Genomic DNA, 17,929 nt, shown 5'->3' with positions numbered 1-17,929 from the left:
TCCCATCACTCAGACTCCTTCACCCTGGCCTTCTCTGATGGTGTTGTGGAACAGCTTCACTTGCTCATTCTTTTGGATGGAACCACGGAGGCCAAAGTCAGTCATCTTCCAGATCTTGTGCATCACAAGAGTCATACTCTGGGATTGGCCTTGGCATCCCAATGGGGAATGGCTGGCACCTGTTGCCAGCTCTGTGTTCCCTTTGCTTTCCCCACATCACAATGTAAAAGCAGCTATGTTGGACCAGGCAAGTGGTCCATCTAGTCCAGCACGCAGGAGTCAGTCTGATGTCCCGGAAGGGCCACAAACAGGGGAGAGAAGTACCTAGTACTGAGGGTTATGGCCACTGAACATGTCAAAAAGTGAGGGTCACACCAGCTTAGGATGGGTCGATCAGATTTTTAGGAGGTTTTAATGGGGCACATAGATGGGTGTGAATTCAAATTTGCCTACAGAGTTTCCTCTGTGAGGGCAAAAGCACAAGGAAACTTGAATGTTAAGAACATAAGAAAGAGCCTGCTGGATCAGACAAGAGTCCATCTAGTCCAGCACTCAGCTACTCGCAGTGGCCCACCAGATGCCTTTGGGAGGTCACATGCAGGATGTGAAATCAATGGCCTTCTGCTGCTGCTGCTGCTCCCGAACACATGGTCTGTTAAGGCATTTGCAACCTCAGATCAAGGAGGATCAAGATTGGTAGCCATACATCGACTTCTCCATAAATCTGTCGAAGCCCCTTTTAAAGCTAAAATGTTCCGTGCTGGGACTAGACCACAACTGTCTACTTCCATGCTTGACAAGCCATAATAGATATGTACACACTATCCTAGAACTGTTTTGCCAGGAAGCAACAGAATTAGGAATTGGAATGTCTGGTGTGTCCAGGAAGGCATTATGGGCTGCCAATTCTGTGTAACTCCAGTCTGGATGATTTTTGATGTTTGGATGATTTTATCTTGTTTTATTTGTGAGCTGGCTTGAACAAGCTGGTCTCTGAAGAAGTGGTACATAAGTCATTTAAAGAATAACAGACAGATGGTGGTTACACCTTACAAACAAAAAAGGGTTATTCCCACTTACCGATCTTCCAAAACTGTAATAGTGTCATACAGAGATTTCTGTTGCTCTCTAAGCTGTTGGTTTTTGGTGTAAAACTCTTCAAGCCTCTCTGCATCTCTGGATAGAAGAAGAAATTATTTACCAATGGAAATGGTATATGTGACAGCCATATTTTCATTACACTGAAATTATGCTAACAAAATAGCTGTATTATTTTAAACTCTAATGTCACAGGATCTAAATCACTATTTCTATTAATAAATAGTTGGCATTTAACCTTTCCGCATGTGTGAAAAGCAAGACTCTAGAAAAGGGATTTAAGGGGGGATTTATTAAGAATAGTGTCAGCTTAACGAATTTGAATGTGAAGGTTTTTCCAGGCAAACAGGAATGTTGGCAAAAGTAAGACACAGAAAATAAAGATCCCAACAGGAGAAGTGTTTGTGTATGGCACGTAGAAGAAAATAAAAATAATATCGTCAGGGCTAGCCTAGATGCGACAGAAGATCTGTGTATTTAACAAACAGAACTACTTGAATCACATAAATAGAATGGAGACTGGGGGAGTCTAATTCTAACAGCAAGAATGGCACGGGTGGGGAATGAAAGTTTTCCTGTGTTCCCTGCTTACCCTGCTGCGACCCATCTCCTCGCTTATTTTTTTACGCAGCTAAGGGGAAAAGCATCACTGTATGCTAAACAAAAACATGCTTGGGTCGAAAAAGGTAATTTATGGGTGGGAATAGAGTTCAGTACTCCTTCCTTTATTCCGTGGCCTCAGGCAAGCTATTATTTCTTCCCTTCACCAATTATATAATAATGTAATAATGATACTGGTTACCTTACAGGAGTATTGCACTGGTAGTGCTTTGTACAATTAACGTGTTACGTAATACCAAGCAGAGTTGCCGCCTTTAATTTCTGACAAACAGAATTTAAAAGTATTGTTGAAGGCTTTCATGGCCGGATTCAACCTCTAACAGAAATCTGCTATCTTCTCTAAGATACTAGTAAACCTTTTAAATTCTGGTTGTTGTGGGTTTTCCGGGCTGTGTGGCCGTGTTCTAGTAGATCTTGTTCCTAATGTTTCGCTTGCATCTGCGGCTGGCATCTTCAGAGGTGTATCATAGAGAGAAGTCTGTTACTAGACACAGTGTGTAACAGACTTCTCTCTGTGATACACTTCTGAAGATCCCAGGCACAGATGCAGGCGAAACATTAGGAACCAGTTCTACCAGACCACAGCCACACAGCCCAGAAAACCCACAACAACCAGAATTTAAAAGGTTTACTAGTATCTTAGAGAAGATAGCAGATTTCTGTTAGAGGTACAGGAGCAAGGCCAGAAATAAGGTGGGGGGGGGGGGAGGTCACTCTAGTGTAAGCCAGGAACACTCAACTAAATCAGCTTGTATAATGGTGCAGCAGACAATTAGTAAATCTCCTCACTGCTATCTACTCAGAACCAAGTGACTTGGGGGGAGGGGGCTGTGTCCAGCTCCTGGCACATCACAATGATGGACTGTGTTTCACCTGTGCCATTAGTCATGAATAATTTGAGACCATCAATCACACATGAGAAACTTCCATATTAAAAAAAAAAAACAGCATTCAAAACTGTCTACCAAAACTATGAGGCAGTGAAATGATATTAAACTAATACCTTTTGCTTATGCCCAAGTTACTACTGATTTTCTTGGGAACTGTTCTAAAAGCATTGGCATCTATTTGGCAGGGTTCTTCCACACATCTGCCCTCCTTGAGCATTTTTACCGTTATGGAGACAGTTTTCTTCTGCATGAAGCTTAAATAATGAGGATTTCCAAGGGAGAGTGTTATCACTATTGGTGTTAATATTAGTAGAATCACAAAACTCTCTATTTTTCAAAAAGCCCCTAAAATATTGATATATCTCAGTAGTGTTATAATGATAGTCTAGGTAGGTTCTCTGAATAACCATTTTTTTTCAAAGTAAGATTCTAGCCCAGCGGTTCTCAACTTGTGGGTTGCGACCCCTTTGGAGATCAAACGACCCTTTCACAGGGGATGCCTAAGACTCTCTGCATCAGTGTTCTCCATCTGTAAAATGGATAAATGTTAGGGTTGGGGGTCACCACAACATGAGGAACTGTATTAAAGGGTCGTCGCATTAGGAAGGTTGAGAACCCCTGCTCTAGCCTCACAGAAATATGGCTTTTTTCCTTATATCTCCACAAGAGAAAGAGTTAGATACTTGTTTTTTATTACTATTAAAAGAAAAAGCTGGGAATTCAGGAAACTTGCTTAAATTATCTTTGCAATAGTATAGTGATGCACCAGTATTTCGGGGCTTTTTAAAACATTGCAATTAGTCACCCTCACGACAAGGACGACAAGTGATGATGACATCCAGTAACAGAAAAGTGGAGGTGGGTGGGACAAAGAAAACTGACAGAAACATTACACAGGGTAGAAGTAGTATCGAAAGAGCCAGAGAAAACCCAGGTGGGAAACAAAAAAGCTGCAGTGAAAACTAAAGGCACAGAAATCCATATGAAAATCAGGAGATAAACCAAAGCAGTTTGGGCCAGGACAAAAAACAAACACACAAACACACAGAAAAGAGTTTAGTCTGCAACTTTATTTCCAGCTCTCCAGGAGTAAATCCCACTTAATTCAATGGAATTTATGCCTGAGTTATTACGCAGGAATATCAGAGTGCATATTGTTGCAATCTTAAACACTAGGAAGAGGTAGTAAACAAAGTTATGAATATTCTGAAAGTGCGTTCACATTCTAAGAACAGAGAGATGAGAAAGGGTTTATTAGTGTCTTGATGTAGCTTTGCAAAACTGGCTGACTATGAAAATAGTCTTCTTAATGAATGGTCCCTGACCCTGCATTTACAAGACCATTAGCTTCAGCAGTGAACTAGGGTGCAGTATAAGGAGCTCATTGTCTGGCTGGTTATCAGCTCTGAAATATTAAACCTCAGGTATTCAAGAGGAGTTAGGGAGAACAAGAACTCCTATAGAGGACTGCTGTATCTACAATACAGGACTTGTAGGATGATTCCAGCAAATAATAATTAAGCCATTTAGCTTGGTATGTATTAAGTCACAACAGAATGTCATCAATAATACCTATCTTCCACTGACTCTGAGCTAACTATGCATGGTAGCTTTGTAAGCATTGACTTGTAACATATGCTTGCTTGTTTCTAATAAATCATAACAGGTGCAAGACAAAAAAAGTTACAATGTTCTGCCCCCAGAAATTAACATTTTTAGCAAACATTAGCAGGCCAATCCTATGCATGTTTACTTAGAGGCAAACTCCACCGAGTTTAATGGCACTCATTCCCTAGTAGGTATATTTAACAGTGCAGTTTTAAAGTAACTGCAAATTAGAGCAAGAAACTACTTCAGCTCATAAGAGCCTTATGTTATTAAAAGGTTCCTTCTCAGAAAAGGATTTTAATCTTCTATCTGGAAAAGAGTTATGTAATCTGGTGCACTCTTACGTGGGTTGTTCAGGCTGGTCTGACCTGGTCAGATCTCAGAAGCTAAGAAAGGTCAGGCCTGGTTCATTCTTGGATGGTAGACCACCAAGGAAGTCCATGGAAAGCAGTGGCAAGCCACCTTTGAACACCTCTTGCCTTGAAAACCCTACGGATTACCAGAGGTCGATTGACATTTAACTGCATTTTGCATCACCACCAGCCTGGAAGTCCTTACTCTTCTCTGACAGGTGGGAATGCTCAGTAGTTTCTCAGTGAGGAGGAAAATATAGTCAGCACCTGCTTAGGACTACTATTATGTATTTATCATATACAGTATGATTATCTCATGATACTCTAACCCACACAGATCAAACACACATATACATTTAGGTATTTATAAATATAATCACTTTCTTTCTAATTAAATATTATTGTATACGAGCTGATACTTACAAACACCTTTCCTTTTTCAGTTTGGAAATTTTTAACTGTAATCCTATATGAAAAAAAAAACAGTAAACAAAAAGTCTTAAAATGATCTTTCATTAGCAAATTTAAGTTCATGAAGTATTTCTTTAGATGGATGGAAGATTTAGACGTCACATAAATCCTTGCCCTCACACATCTCTAGTGCTGAATTATACTTTGTTTAAGAGCAGGTGCTCACTTTTAATTCTTTCCATTCTCAAATAAGTAACAGAAAAAAACTGAAAAAATTCATAAAATTACAATAATAAATTAGACAGGTTAAATTATACGATTACAACAAACCACCTCCCTGATGGTGTATTTTGAATAAAAAGAGTTTTGCAGCCATGATGCTACCTCCAGAAAAAGCTCTTTTTTTAACTCTGAGGTGGCGGGGAGGGCAAGGCTTGGAGGCGACTGGCCACGGTGCCTGCCTGGGCCGCCCACTGCTGCCGAGTCCTGCCCATGGTCTCCGTGCCGAGGGGGGGGGTGCAGGGGCGCCTGGAGAAGGGGTTGTTCCTGGTTACCATTTCCCCCCAATACGCCTCTGATGGAGAGAAACACGTCACCATGACATGCTCTGAAGATGCAAGTGATAGTTGCAGGTGAAACATTAGGAGCAAAAACTACCAGACCATGGTCACTCAGCCCAGAAAACCCACAACACACAATTGATTCTGGTTGTGAAAGCCTTCGACAATACAGAGCCAAAGTTGTCCATTCATAACCTAGTAAGGTATTCAGCCAGGATGAGCATGGCAGGTTCAGACCTGACTGACAGAAACGAGTCCACGAGTGTTACCCATGACCCTTGGCTTATCTTTCTTTAAGCAAATGCACATTAATTAATACATTTTATTAAGCAATAGTCTACCATAGATGAAAGTTAAGGGCCTTTGAAAAATCAAAATAAACAGAAAGCACAAGAAAACAACTTCAAAAAAAAAAAGCTTTGGGACAGTAGACGGCCCCCCTCCCCCGCCCAAGGACTCCATAGAAAGGCATTATGCTCAGTCATGCAGATCAGCAAACGGAACAAAATTTCTTTTATAACATTTGCTACTCAAAAAGTCAATTAGATATCTGCAATTAAGACCCCTATAAAGTGCACTTTAATCCTACTCCACACCCATGAGAAGGAATGAGGCCACACAACAAAGAAGCTCCTGTAAAAAGAAATCATCAGTTTGGCAAAGTATTTGGTCGCGTAAGCCTAGCAAACTGAGCACGAATGAAGAGGCAGTACTTGCAAGGCAGTGCTATCACAGCTCCTGAATTCAGGAAGAACAAATTAGAATGCCTCAATTTTTTTCTCTTAAAGCAACTCTCATGAATCATGAAAATGGTGTCATCGAGTTTGTTATGTATAATTCCAGAATGCAAGTTCGCAAAGGAAGAGATGTTACAAAAATTCCTTTTCAAAGGAATGAAATCTTTTATCTTTGTTCTACGGTTCTCGCTGAGTACAACTGAATTATTCATAAATCATCAAATGGTGACATACAAGTCCTGGGCCTAAATTAGTCTTAACAGAATGAGAGTAACAATAATAGTTGTCTGGAGGACAAAGCTGTTAAAAAACACGGGACAAGGGCAAGAATGATCATTCACGCACTGTTCAAGTTCATTGTACAAACAGTTTTCAACACGGTTAAACAACATAAAGGAAAGATTTTTAACAACTTTTCTTTGTTCACTGTAAGACTGTCTCCATGAAGGATAAAACTACATGTTACTTCAGCAGCCAGATGTTTCCCCACATGTACTCTTGCTGAGTGTTTGAAAAGAGACAACAGAAGGTTGGGGAAAAGAAACTGCTGAAATGAATACACAGTGCAACCAAAAATGATTTTGAACACTTTATGTGCTTTATTACTGCCTTATATAAGATATATTTTGCTGACACCTAAAATTAAAAATTAATGAGTCAGTTTTAATTCTTATTTATGGACTTCAGAAGCAAGCAAAGTTGAGGCAAGTCAGCTTTTGATGTGTCTTAAATATCATATGAGTTTCTAGTAAAGTATCCCCACCTGTAGGAAAAATTAGCTATCCTTAAGGCATGTCTTTGATGTAATCATACATCTAATTTTATCAAGTTCTGTGTGGGTCATAAGAACAAAAATTGAGGCATGAAAAAAATCTGCCTGTGGCAACGCTATATTGACACACCTATGCCCAATCCAAGCTATGTTTACTTAGAAGAAAGTCCCGTGGACTCCAATGGATTTGCTTCAAAAATCACATATCTGTAACAGTAATACGTCTTGAAAGGTCCCTAAAAGCTTTTTTTTTCAAATTTCCAGAGAATTTCAGAGTCTTCTACAGAACAATACAAAGACACATTGCAAAGCTTTTTCTTTTTAATTTAGATTAATTATTTAATTCCACAAGAGAAAGACTTTTTACGGCCCCATCTGGGGGGTGGGGGGTGAAAGAGCTTGGGGAGCAATGTGGTCTTGACTACCGCATTTGCCCCCTCTGCTACAGTGGGGCGCAAATGTGTCTGCATCCGGCCACCCCTCAGCATCACAGCCAGATATGGTTGCTGCTGTAGAGCTGAGGAGGAGAAGCCGGCCCGGGAAAACCCAGGAAGGAAAATGACTGCCTGGGTTTTCATGCTGTGGGTGCAGCAGCTGGCACCTGGGACTTATACTACCCAAAAGGGTGGCATAAGTTCAATTAGTCTCATAGAGGGCTTTTAAGTGGCTGGGGAGGTTTTTTGTTTTTTTCTGCCTCCCCACACCATTTGGAATGGAAGTCCTCTGGAGGTGGCGCGGCAGAGGCACCATCCATGGCCGCCTTGGGCTTTGGATGGGGCTACCCAACTCCAAAACCCTACCGTGCAGGTGCCTGAGCAAGTACTCTGCTGATGCATCTCCCTCAATAAAAATTCAGCTGAGGAATGAATCAAGCCAAGGAGAATAAAAATATATATTCTAAAGCAGACTAGATTAAACATTTATATTTCACACCCTGCCTTCCCAGCAATGAACTGGTGATTCCCCTGGTTTGCTTCAGATGTTTCTACATCTAATTAGAAGGGTATAAAGAGGTATTTTCATAAAGTATTATGTTTATTATTCTTAGGAAGTTTAGCAAGATGATGACAGTGGATGAGGGAAGATCTGAAAATTGTACGTTCCTGCTTTTTCTATAGGATGAGTTATTTTGGGCTGCTTTAATTGTTGCTTGTCCCTGCTGAGGTAACTGAAGCTCCCAATATCTAGCTGTGCCTGTTCTTCTGGGCTCCTCTTATAACTCCCAAAGAAGTCTACCTATGAAAACAAAGCCCAAAGAGATTGGTTACTGATTCCTTTCCTGCTTCTTGCATCCTATTATTGCATCTGAGTACAGCTAGTATTCCTTAGATGTGGGGAAGACAATAGAAGTTCAAGAACAAAAGACTCCGAGCTGTCACTTCAGTAGTGCCAACAACAGCAAGAAAGGGGCATAAGTAAGACTAATTTACACTTCTTGGGCACTTCTTCTTAACCTCTGAACCTCAGGAATCCTGATATTGTTTAACTGGCAAAGAACAGCATGGTGCAATGTTTAAGAATATCAGACTGGAAACTGGGAGATTCAAATTTAGATTCCCACTTTGCCATGGAAGCTTGCTGGGTGATCTTGGACCAATCCACACTCTCAGCTTAACCAACCTCATGGGGTTATTGGGAGAATAAAATGGAAGGGAGCATAGCGTATAAATGAAGTAAACAAATAAATACAAGCTACTACTAAACATATTACATTCTGCTTCCAATACTGCTTGATAAGCACATGGAAAAAATTCCAAGGGAAACAATTACAGGTTTAACCCTTCTTTGTTTATCTGAAGAGCTCTAATTGACAAGTTGCTGAATGCTTTTGCTGAACCCATGCCTGAAGAACATAAAATTTTATTTTAAGTGATTCATAACTGAAACAGTTATGTCTATTCAAATAAGATTAGTCACTTGGAGCAACCATTCATGCCTGTCCATCACCTGATCACCATCTTGCTTTGTTCTCACAGACTGGATCAATACACAAGGCGCCCCGCCCCCCCCATCAGCTGAAACAGAGCCAACTTTTATATGTTTGTTTGGTAAACACATGCTAGCCTGTTACACTGTATTAGTATTCTGGGCTTCTATCTAACAAGGTAAGAAAGGACTCTTAAAATGTTGATTCGGTGTATGGCTGTGGTTAAAAAAGACAAATTATGTGCTAATTATTAGAAAGAGGCTGAAAACAGCTGACCAGTAGCATAATGCAGAGATCTATAATGCAGCCGCATTTGTGCACAGTCCACGTCACTGCACCTCAAAGAATTCTGCAGCACTAGAAAAGTGGCAGGCACTCTTGCCTAAACTTCCATTACAAGATTAGAGGATCAAATTAAGTATAGCTTTTAAAGATGCTGATTCAAGGATGATCCATGCTTCTGTCACAATCCTAGCATTACCTTTCACTTCCTTATCATGGCATTCTTTCAGTTTGGACCACAGTTCTTTGAAGCATTCTGCAGCGGGTTCTGCAGAGTTGGGACTTCCACAGCTACCCCCAGAAGTGTTCATGGTGTCCTGTATTTGTCGGTGCTACTTGCTGCTTGACTCCTTTTTTAGTTCATATCACATAATGATATAAGGCTGTTTTCCTAGACGACTGGTTTCCTGCAGTGACAGGTGCAAAGGTTTACAGTTTATTGAAGTGTGACATACAGCAGCTGGTGAAATACATAATCTTGCTATTGTCAAGATTTACAGCTCAAACATACACATTATACAAAGTTCTGCATACTCTCTTTATACTGTTTTTGTTTATCTGACAAAAAGTACCTCTTGGAGGATATAATAAAGAACAGAGGTGCTTATGCTTTTTCCAACTAGCTGTTCTTTTCATAACAAATGAGCATGTGCAAAGTAGCCCCGATCACACTTGCATTTTTCTCTGGCACCAGTATGCTTTTTCAAGACAGCTGAAATATTGTTTCTAGTATATGACATACAATTCTCTTTTATAGCTTCTTTATACAGTTTATTCTTCAGTGGCCAAGGCAAAGATCAGTGTTCTTCTTTATAAACATACAGCTGGAAGGGATCCAAGGGATGTCCAGTCTAACCCTCTGTACAACACAGGAAATATACAACTACTTCCCCAGAAACCTCTGCTATATGCCCACAAGAAGACAAAAAACCCTCCAGGATTCCTAGGAAAATTCCTTTGTGACCCCAAAGTGGCGATCCACAATAGCCAGGGCATATAAGAAATGACCATGAGAGCCAAGCACTGGCTTATCTTTCCTGGCCCTCTGTCTCATGATCTGCCTAAATTCATAGTGTGTCATCGGCACTTTCTGCACAAACCTTTTAAAATGTTGTGAGGCAGGACAGAAAATGTTTCCTCCATGGAGTTCCACATTGTTTTTACCCCCAAATGCGTTACTTGCAGCCTCAACACATTTAAAAATTGTCCTTTTAATGTGATTCTTTGGTTGAAATGTTTTGAAAACGTCTTCAGTTGCGATTTTTTAAAGACATTTCCAACCCCTGGACTTCCTCATTAGCACAATTTTCTGAGATCACTCCATCTCCCCTTGCCTGTTTATTTGTACTATTTCTGTTTGTTTGTTTTTATTTGTTGAGGGAGAAATCTTCAGCGCTTCAAGTATACAAGGTGCAGAGAATCACAGTACTAGGCTGGAAGCATTGATGCGTCAATTCTACATCTAGCTCAAAAATGGGGCGGGGGGATCAGTAATTCCTGGAATTACAACCAATCAGACCACAGTTCTCCTGGAGAAAAGGTCAACTTCAGAAAGCAAACTCTATGATTCACCATAGATTTTAGGGGAAATTCCTTCCCAAATCCCCTTCTCCCTGCACATTTCCTTTCTTCCTTTTCATGGAAGGACTGAAATCTCTCTCACACACACATAAATCCACACACACACACACCCACACCACGAGGCTAAAGAAGACGAGACACATATTCCATGATTGCAGTGTTTGTAACTGGCTCTGTTTAACTGCATCTAACCGTTTCTGAGGACGCAAAAATTCACCCGGGCCTTTCCAGGCACACAAAACGCCCTGCACGGAAAAGGTGTTGAATGTTGTCTGCAATGTTGTCGTCTAAGGCATGGGAGTCGCCCGGAAAAGGGAGAGTACTTGGATGAGACATGATGATGCGAACTCACTTCCCCAAGCAAAGAACCCTCCCACAAATAGTCTGCAATGGGCGGCTTTTTTAAAACAGCTAAGGAAGCAGGAGGATCCTCATCCTGCATCTCTGGCACAACGGGGAGCACATCCCCTTTCGCGGAAGGACTGAAATCTCACACACACTCACACGAGACTAAAGAGGCGCACATCCCATCTTGCTGCCGAAGAGCGAAGGCGCAAAAGGCGGGCGCGATACTACCTGGTGGAGGATTCGCTTTTGTCGGCTCCCGGCGGCAAAGAGAAAGGGAGAGGAGTGTGTTTTATATTCTCCCGCCCGATCAGCACGCCTTCCCAAGCTGCCCGCAACCGGAAAAACAACGCTTGGTGACAGAGCTTGGAACTGAGCAGCCCCTGGTGGCCGGAGGGCGTGGCGATTGCGCCTCTGACAGAGGGAGTGTTTTTTTAAACAGGAAAAAAAATGAGTCTGAGCCCCCTTTCCTTCTCTTTCAGCTTCCTTTCTTGCTGACAGAACTTAACGGGAGTCCGGATTTAGAGTCAGTAACTGTTTTTAGTCCGGTGAAGCTGCAGTAGTTAGAGTGTGCAACAGAGCATTTCTTAAAACGGTGCAAAAGTGTCTGTTAGCAGGTTTTTAGTCCAGATCAGAATATAAAGCTGGCTACAAGACTAACATTTGGTGGGGAGAATAGATCTTGCCTGGACTGCTTTCTGCATTGCTTATTGGCATTTTTGACATGAAGGAACACATCCTTTGAAAAGAAGAGTAAGGGAGTTTAGGGTGGATAGGAAGCAAACAAATAACATAAGCCAAGAAAAAAAGTTTGGGGGAGGGAGTGGAAAGTAATGTAAGGCATAGAATTTACATTTTGAAAGGAGAAAGGGACCTCAATGAAGGGGTGGGTTGGGGGTGACCTGGAAGTGATATCACAAGCAAGGTCACCTTGGGGTGTATGACTTAGAATTAACATCATTATACACATCATAGCTTTTGACCTGGAAGAGATATCACGGGACATGGCATTGCAAAATGACATCTTGGCACTGGCCAAAATTTTCAAGTGTTTCCTGAGTTGGACCTGGCAAACCTACATAAAGTTCTGTATCTCCCCAATTTGTAGACTGTTCTCAACAAGAATCACTGTACTAAGGAATCACTTATTATCTTATGTGAAAACATGACATGTTAGTTTGGTTACAACAAACTGATATTATCTTACCTATTTGGAGATAGTCAAAACTGCTGAAAAGATAGTTCTGAATGCATTCAACAATGACAGTTAACCTTTCTGCAGCATATGTCACTTTTCCAGAAACAGTAAACATCCACACCTAGACAATAAACCTGTGGGAAAGGATATTGCATTATTCCACTTGAAGTCTAGAATTATGAACTCATGGCTCAATTTCAAGGCAGTATATAATGAATGACAGTGATGAATAATAAATAGGAGTTTCTATTGTCTATGTATTTAATAATATTTAATAATATTCTTACACCTTTTTCTTGTAATCCTTACAACAGTGATGGCGGCACTCATGGCACGAGTGCCAGAGGTGACACTCAGAGCCCTCCCAAGCAAAGCCATTACGCGCACAGAGTTCACATGTGGGGTGGGTAGGAAACCACTTCCCCCACACACACACATCTAGGCTGGCCTGAGCCGCTGGGCACAACGCCCTGCGGCGAGCAGGGAGAACTCAGCTGGCAGGCTTGGTGCCTGTGCTCTAGGTGGCTGCTGCCTGAGGGAGGGGGTGCAGAGGAGACAGAGATGCTAGAGAGGCGCAGAGCGGTGTGTGTGGGACTTGCTGGAGGCTAGAGCAGGCTGGCCCCTGCTTGAGCAGGGGGGGTGGAGGCACTGGAGCAGTGCAGGGCAGAGCGGCAGGTGCACGCGGGACTAAAACCTCAGTATTCAGGTTAAATTGCTGTGTTGGCACTTTGCGATAAATAAGTGGGTTTTGGGTTGCAATTTGGGCACTCGGTCTTGAAAAGGTTCACCATCACTGCCTTACAATGATTTAAAAAACTGAAGCCATTGTGGACTTTGAATATATTCATTTCAGTTCTAATTCCTGCATCAAACTATTGAATTGCACTGTGTAAGAAATTAAATAGTCACTTTAACTTGATTTACAGAACACTAGATAAATCACTTAAATTTCTAAAATAGCCTTGAATGGTGTAAAATACTGTAAGTGTGGGTTCTGGCAGTCCCAACCAGCAGTCTGAGTGTGTCAGGATGTGGCACCACCTCACTGCCTCCAGAGGCTTTTGGCTGGCGTGGGGAGGCGGGGCTGAAAGCCCTCCATGAGGTTGAATGGACTTATGCCACCCTTTTGGTGACATAAGTCTATGGCACCAGCTGTTGTTTCTGTGGTGCAAAACAAAAGTCCTAGATAAGCCCCTGGTTGGTGTCTGTCTGCCTCCCAATTTGCCCACCCATTGGCACATTTGCCAAATGTGTTGACCGGTGGAAGCCCGTGCAAGCTCCACTGAACCATTTCCTACCCCCTTTGATTGAGGCTGTCAGTTTACTAGTTATATTCAGTATATTCATCACACAAATGCTCACTTGAAGTAAGATTGAGAAATTGGGGAATGTATTTTTGAGTCTGAAAGGGCAGTATAAAATGTAAGTAATTAAATAAAATAGCAAGATAGCATAAGTGAAAAGGCTTTGCATAGTTTACAAGGGCTGCAACAAACCAGACCCTTCAATGAATGATTCAGTAAAACGGAACAAACACTTTCATATGGACACACACACACACACACACACACACACACACACACACACACACACACACACACACACACACACACACCCCCCTTCTGTTAGTTATGAGCTGCACTGATGGCCATTATAAAGTACTGTTTTCAGAAGAGATTCACTTACCTAAGCAGAATGAGCTTGGACATGCACTGAACTGAGCAGTGGCTTTTTGCCACAGGATAAATATGATCAGTTTAAATCTTGCATTCCTCAGTTCCTCTTCCTGATAATGGCAATCGTTAATGAAACCTCATTCTTATTAACAATGTATCTGTGCCTATTACTGTCTCAATCGCTAATGGGTCAAGGAGCTCAATCCTAAAGGATGGTTAGTGAACAATTCTTACTCAGAATTTCAAGCATATACTGCTTTGTTTGTTTTTTGTGGGCTAGCTTGTCAGACACTTATACTGTGATCCTGCATGTAGTATGTTCTTAGGGAGTTGAACAGTGTGTGCAAGATTAGAGCACCAGCCAGTGGTAACCATAGCTCTGCTCCACAATATTACAAGGAAATGTTCTTTGTAACTACTGGAGGAGTTATGCAATTTCCAATTGCATTGGGCTGTGCTCAGAAATACTCCTTAAGTCAACCTCTAAAATCAAAAACGTTAACAATACAATCCCAAGTGGAGTGAAATCCATGTAAGCCCCTTGACTTCAATGCACTTAGAAGGGTGTAACTCTGCTTAGTCTCTGGCTTGAAGTACCTGTCTCTGGTAAATTACTGTACTATTATTTTAAAAACTTAAGAGTGAACTATGTAATAAAGTAGATTAATGCAAATTCACTGCCTTCTAATATCCCAAATTTGCCTCCTAAATAAACAGGTTCACTGTCTATTTCAAAGAAGCTGTACCTTTCAGGCCATTTATTGATGAATGTTAGTTACTTAAACAATGCATCAAAATTCATTACTTTCAGTGCAATCCTATGCAGAGGTAGGGGCTTAGACTGGACTTTTTGTAACTACTGTTGTTAGATTGCAGTTTGTCATCATTTTATATGTAGGGAGATTGGATTGCAGATAATGGACAAGGCTATAGTGCAAGTTAAGAGCTCTCAGAGTCACATATAAAAGATATAGTGCTTTGAGCACTGTGAATCATGGCATGCTAAATGACTTGCATCTAGACAGCACCAATGCAAGAAGAGGGACAATTTAGCCCAGAATTATTGCCTCTTGCTGCTTGTCTCTCGTAAGCAGTAGAAAACATGCATGTCCAGAACTGAACATCACAACTGTTGGGCACATGCATGTGCAATTCTCCATGCCTATACATAAATAATGTTTTGTGACAAAGAAATTTCCTGAACCATTTTCTAAAAGTCTGCAGCTTTTCCTTTTCCAATTTTTTCCCCAGACATTTTCTCCATCTTCGATTTGGACACTAACAGGATATGTTCAGATTATGTAAGGATTTCACAAATATACTCTGCTCTTATATCGTTTCAAGACACAGCATACTGCCAATATTTTACTTAGTCATGATTAGAAAAAACCTCCTACATATGTGCCTAAAATTCCGCTAGAATTAGCTTCATGAGGAAGAGAAACCACTATACTATGAATATTTTAATCAAGTTAAATAAAGGGTAAGAAGAGCCACATTTGCTTTAAACAAAAGTTATTTTGTCCCAACAGGCATGACAAAACCTGTCTTCATTCCTTTCTATTCAGCTCAGCCAGTACACTACTTAGCTTCAGTAGTTAATCAGTTACCAGATTCCACAGCCTTTGTTGTTGAATTCTTAGTTGACACTGTACTTGCAAATGTACTGAGATCCATAAATCCAAGGAGTAATTTTTAACACGTTATTAAAGATAGGGTTAATTTTGCTGTATTCTTTCAAATGTTGCATTAGTGTAACTGTTTGTTACTCAATGCCAATAATGGATTGATATATTAATCTCATATATTAATAATAGAGATACTGTACCAACATTTGTGAATGAAATGTACTGTTTTAAATAATTAGCTTAGGTTATAATGCAAAAATATCATTTTCCTTGTGCACAGCTTTTTCTTTGGTCAGAATGCCAGAGATTTTAGCAACTATTCCCCACGTACAAGTTCAGTTAGTAAAATTAAGGGCCTCTCCAAAATTTACAGAGCAAGTCATTAATAAAACTCAGACTAAAAATCAGGCACTCCAGGCTGTATTTCCAGCCATGTGCTTAATGAACAGTTAGTCAAAGAAACTGCCAAATGATGTCACCAGTAGTACAGAATACAGAAGTGATAATACATCAATAAATACAGAAGGGGATAGATGCATGCTTGATAATGCACAAGTTCCAGGATAAGATCTTAAAATAAATAATATAGTAAGGGAAACTTTAGAATCTTACCTTTTTGTCTTAAGTGTGAAAGGTTAGCCTGCCCTTTATCAGCAGTGGTGGTTAGTTATTGTTGATTTCCCTCTCCCCAACTCTATCAACAAGCACATATAAGATGAGGGAGCCACCAGAGAATGCTCAGAGGAGCTCTGCTGCGCCTAAGATATATACAATGTGCAATGGATAACCTAATATGTCTTTCATTTAACTGGCTGGGCAGGTTCCTGCATTCTCTGGAACATGGAATCATACCAGAATTTGTTGGCATAACAGGCCTGTCAAACCGGTTCCTCTGTAGATCAGGAACCTGCTCAACCAGCCTGCATCAAAGGGCAGCTCAACATGCTGTGGCTCAGCTCAGCTCTGAAGCTTCACAAGTGGTGAGTTATTCACCAGCATTCAGCATCAAATGTTGTAGCCTCCGGCAAAATAGTTTACCAAGGGGCTGTATCCATATCAAACAAGTAATATCCTATTATTCCAAAGGCTTTATTATTACGTATAAAAATGGAGCAGTTGATAAGATTAACGTTTCATTAATAAACAAGTTGATTTAGAAGCACTCCCCTCAAAACAACCAGAAAAAGTCCTGATGAAATGACATTTTCAATGCAATCCCAGCGTTGGTGTAAATGCCATTTGTGCCAGTGTAGGGGGCATTTACGCCAGCTCGGGAAGTCATGTGGCTACCTGATGACCATGTGCAGCACTCCTGTGGTGCTAGCACTCCTCTGGTGCAAGAGCCCGCACCAATGCCAAATGGGGTTTTCCAGGGGATGGGGCCAGCTTTAGTCAGCTTCCTGAGACCATTTGATCCAGGAATTCCCGCAACTGCTGGCACAGACATGCTGGCAAAATTGAGTTGCAAAGGCCACTTTCACCAGGGAAGGAGCAGCGTCACTGTTTACAGTGCAGCAAACCTCTCTGGAAGTGGTGCAGCTGGACCATGGCAGTGCCATGACTATGCCGTCCAGGTGTGGCACAATTATCCCTCCCTCAGCATTGCACTATTAAACCTTATTAAAATGTTACAGAAAATATCTGAGTCTCTGACCCAAACTGTTTTTCCACAGCTGTGGGTAATAAATGCTTTGGGAAGAAGCAGTGCTAAAGAAGTTTTTCTGTTGCACAAAGAATATGCAGGTTGGAACTTTGCTCAGTATTCATTATCTGGTCAGATACAGTGGTGTTTTGCCGCAGAGAAAACTAAGGCTCATTCTGCACATGCGGAATAATGCACTTTCAAACTGCTTTCAGTGCTCTTTGAAGCTGTGCGGAATGGCAAAATCCACTTGCAAACAGTTGTGAAAGTGGTTTGAAAACGCATTATTTTGTATGTGCAGAAGGGACCTAAGAGAGAAAGAGAGAGAGATACATTGGTGCATGTATATGAAGTAGCAAAAACTCTGGTAAATCATTCTCTCTACCTTGTAGTTTGCTTGTGAACAGCTACACTTTATAACATTACCAATAACCTGTGCAGAAATTCCCTTTGATTGCAAGTAGGAGTACAGTTCGGATCCAAGTGGTATTTAGCTCCTCCGGCTTTCTCTTGGGTGGGGCTTTAGTCAGCTTCCTGAGCCCTTCCAACTCTTTCATTTCCAGCGCAGATTTATGCTGGCAAAATCAGTGGCACAGCCCA

General features: G+C 41.2%; 1 protein-coding gene across 4 annotated transcripts in view; it reads right to left on the bottom strand.

The window, feature by feature from the left end:
- The window catches only part of RBBP8 (RB binding protein 8, endonuclease), a 45,929-nt gene extending 29,414 nt beyond the window's left edge, over positions 1-16,515 (bottom strand). The window contains exons 1-5 of one of the 4 annotated variants that reach the window (XM_048508282.1): positions 16,300-16,515; positions 12,393-12,517; positions 9,459-9,666; positions 4,994-5,036; positions 1,081-1,176 (exon numbers count right to left, since the gene is read on the bottom strand). In XM_048508282.1, the coding sequence (XP_048364239.1) occupies positions 1,081-1,176; positions 4,994-5,036; positions 9,459-9,570 (251 nt within the window). In that variant the 5' untranslated portion in view covers positions 9,571-9,666; positions 12,393-12,517; positions 16,300-16,515. Of the gene's footprint in view, positions 1-1,080; positions 1,177-4,993; positions 5,037-9,458; positions 9,667-11,032; positions 11,128-11,344; positions 11,567-12,392; positions 12,518-16,299 lie in introns of those variants that run through there. The other 3 variants (XM_048508285.1, XM_048508286.1, XM_048508287.1) reach the window with 3 other exon arrangements.
- Positions 16,516-17,929: the final 1,414 nt, after the last annotated feature.

The sequence above is a fragment of the Sphaerodactylus townsendi genome, linkage group LG09 (genome assembly GCF_021028975.2).
Source record: "Sphaerodactylus townsendi isolate TG3544 linkage group LG09, MPM_Stown_v2.3, whole genome shotgun sequence".
NCBI lineage: Eukaryota > Metazoa > Chordata > Lepidosauria > Squamata > Sphaerodactylidae > Sphaerodactylus > Sphaerodactylus townsendi.
This window is presented reverse-complemented; position numbering and strand designations above follow the sequence as displayed.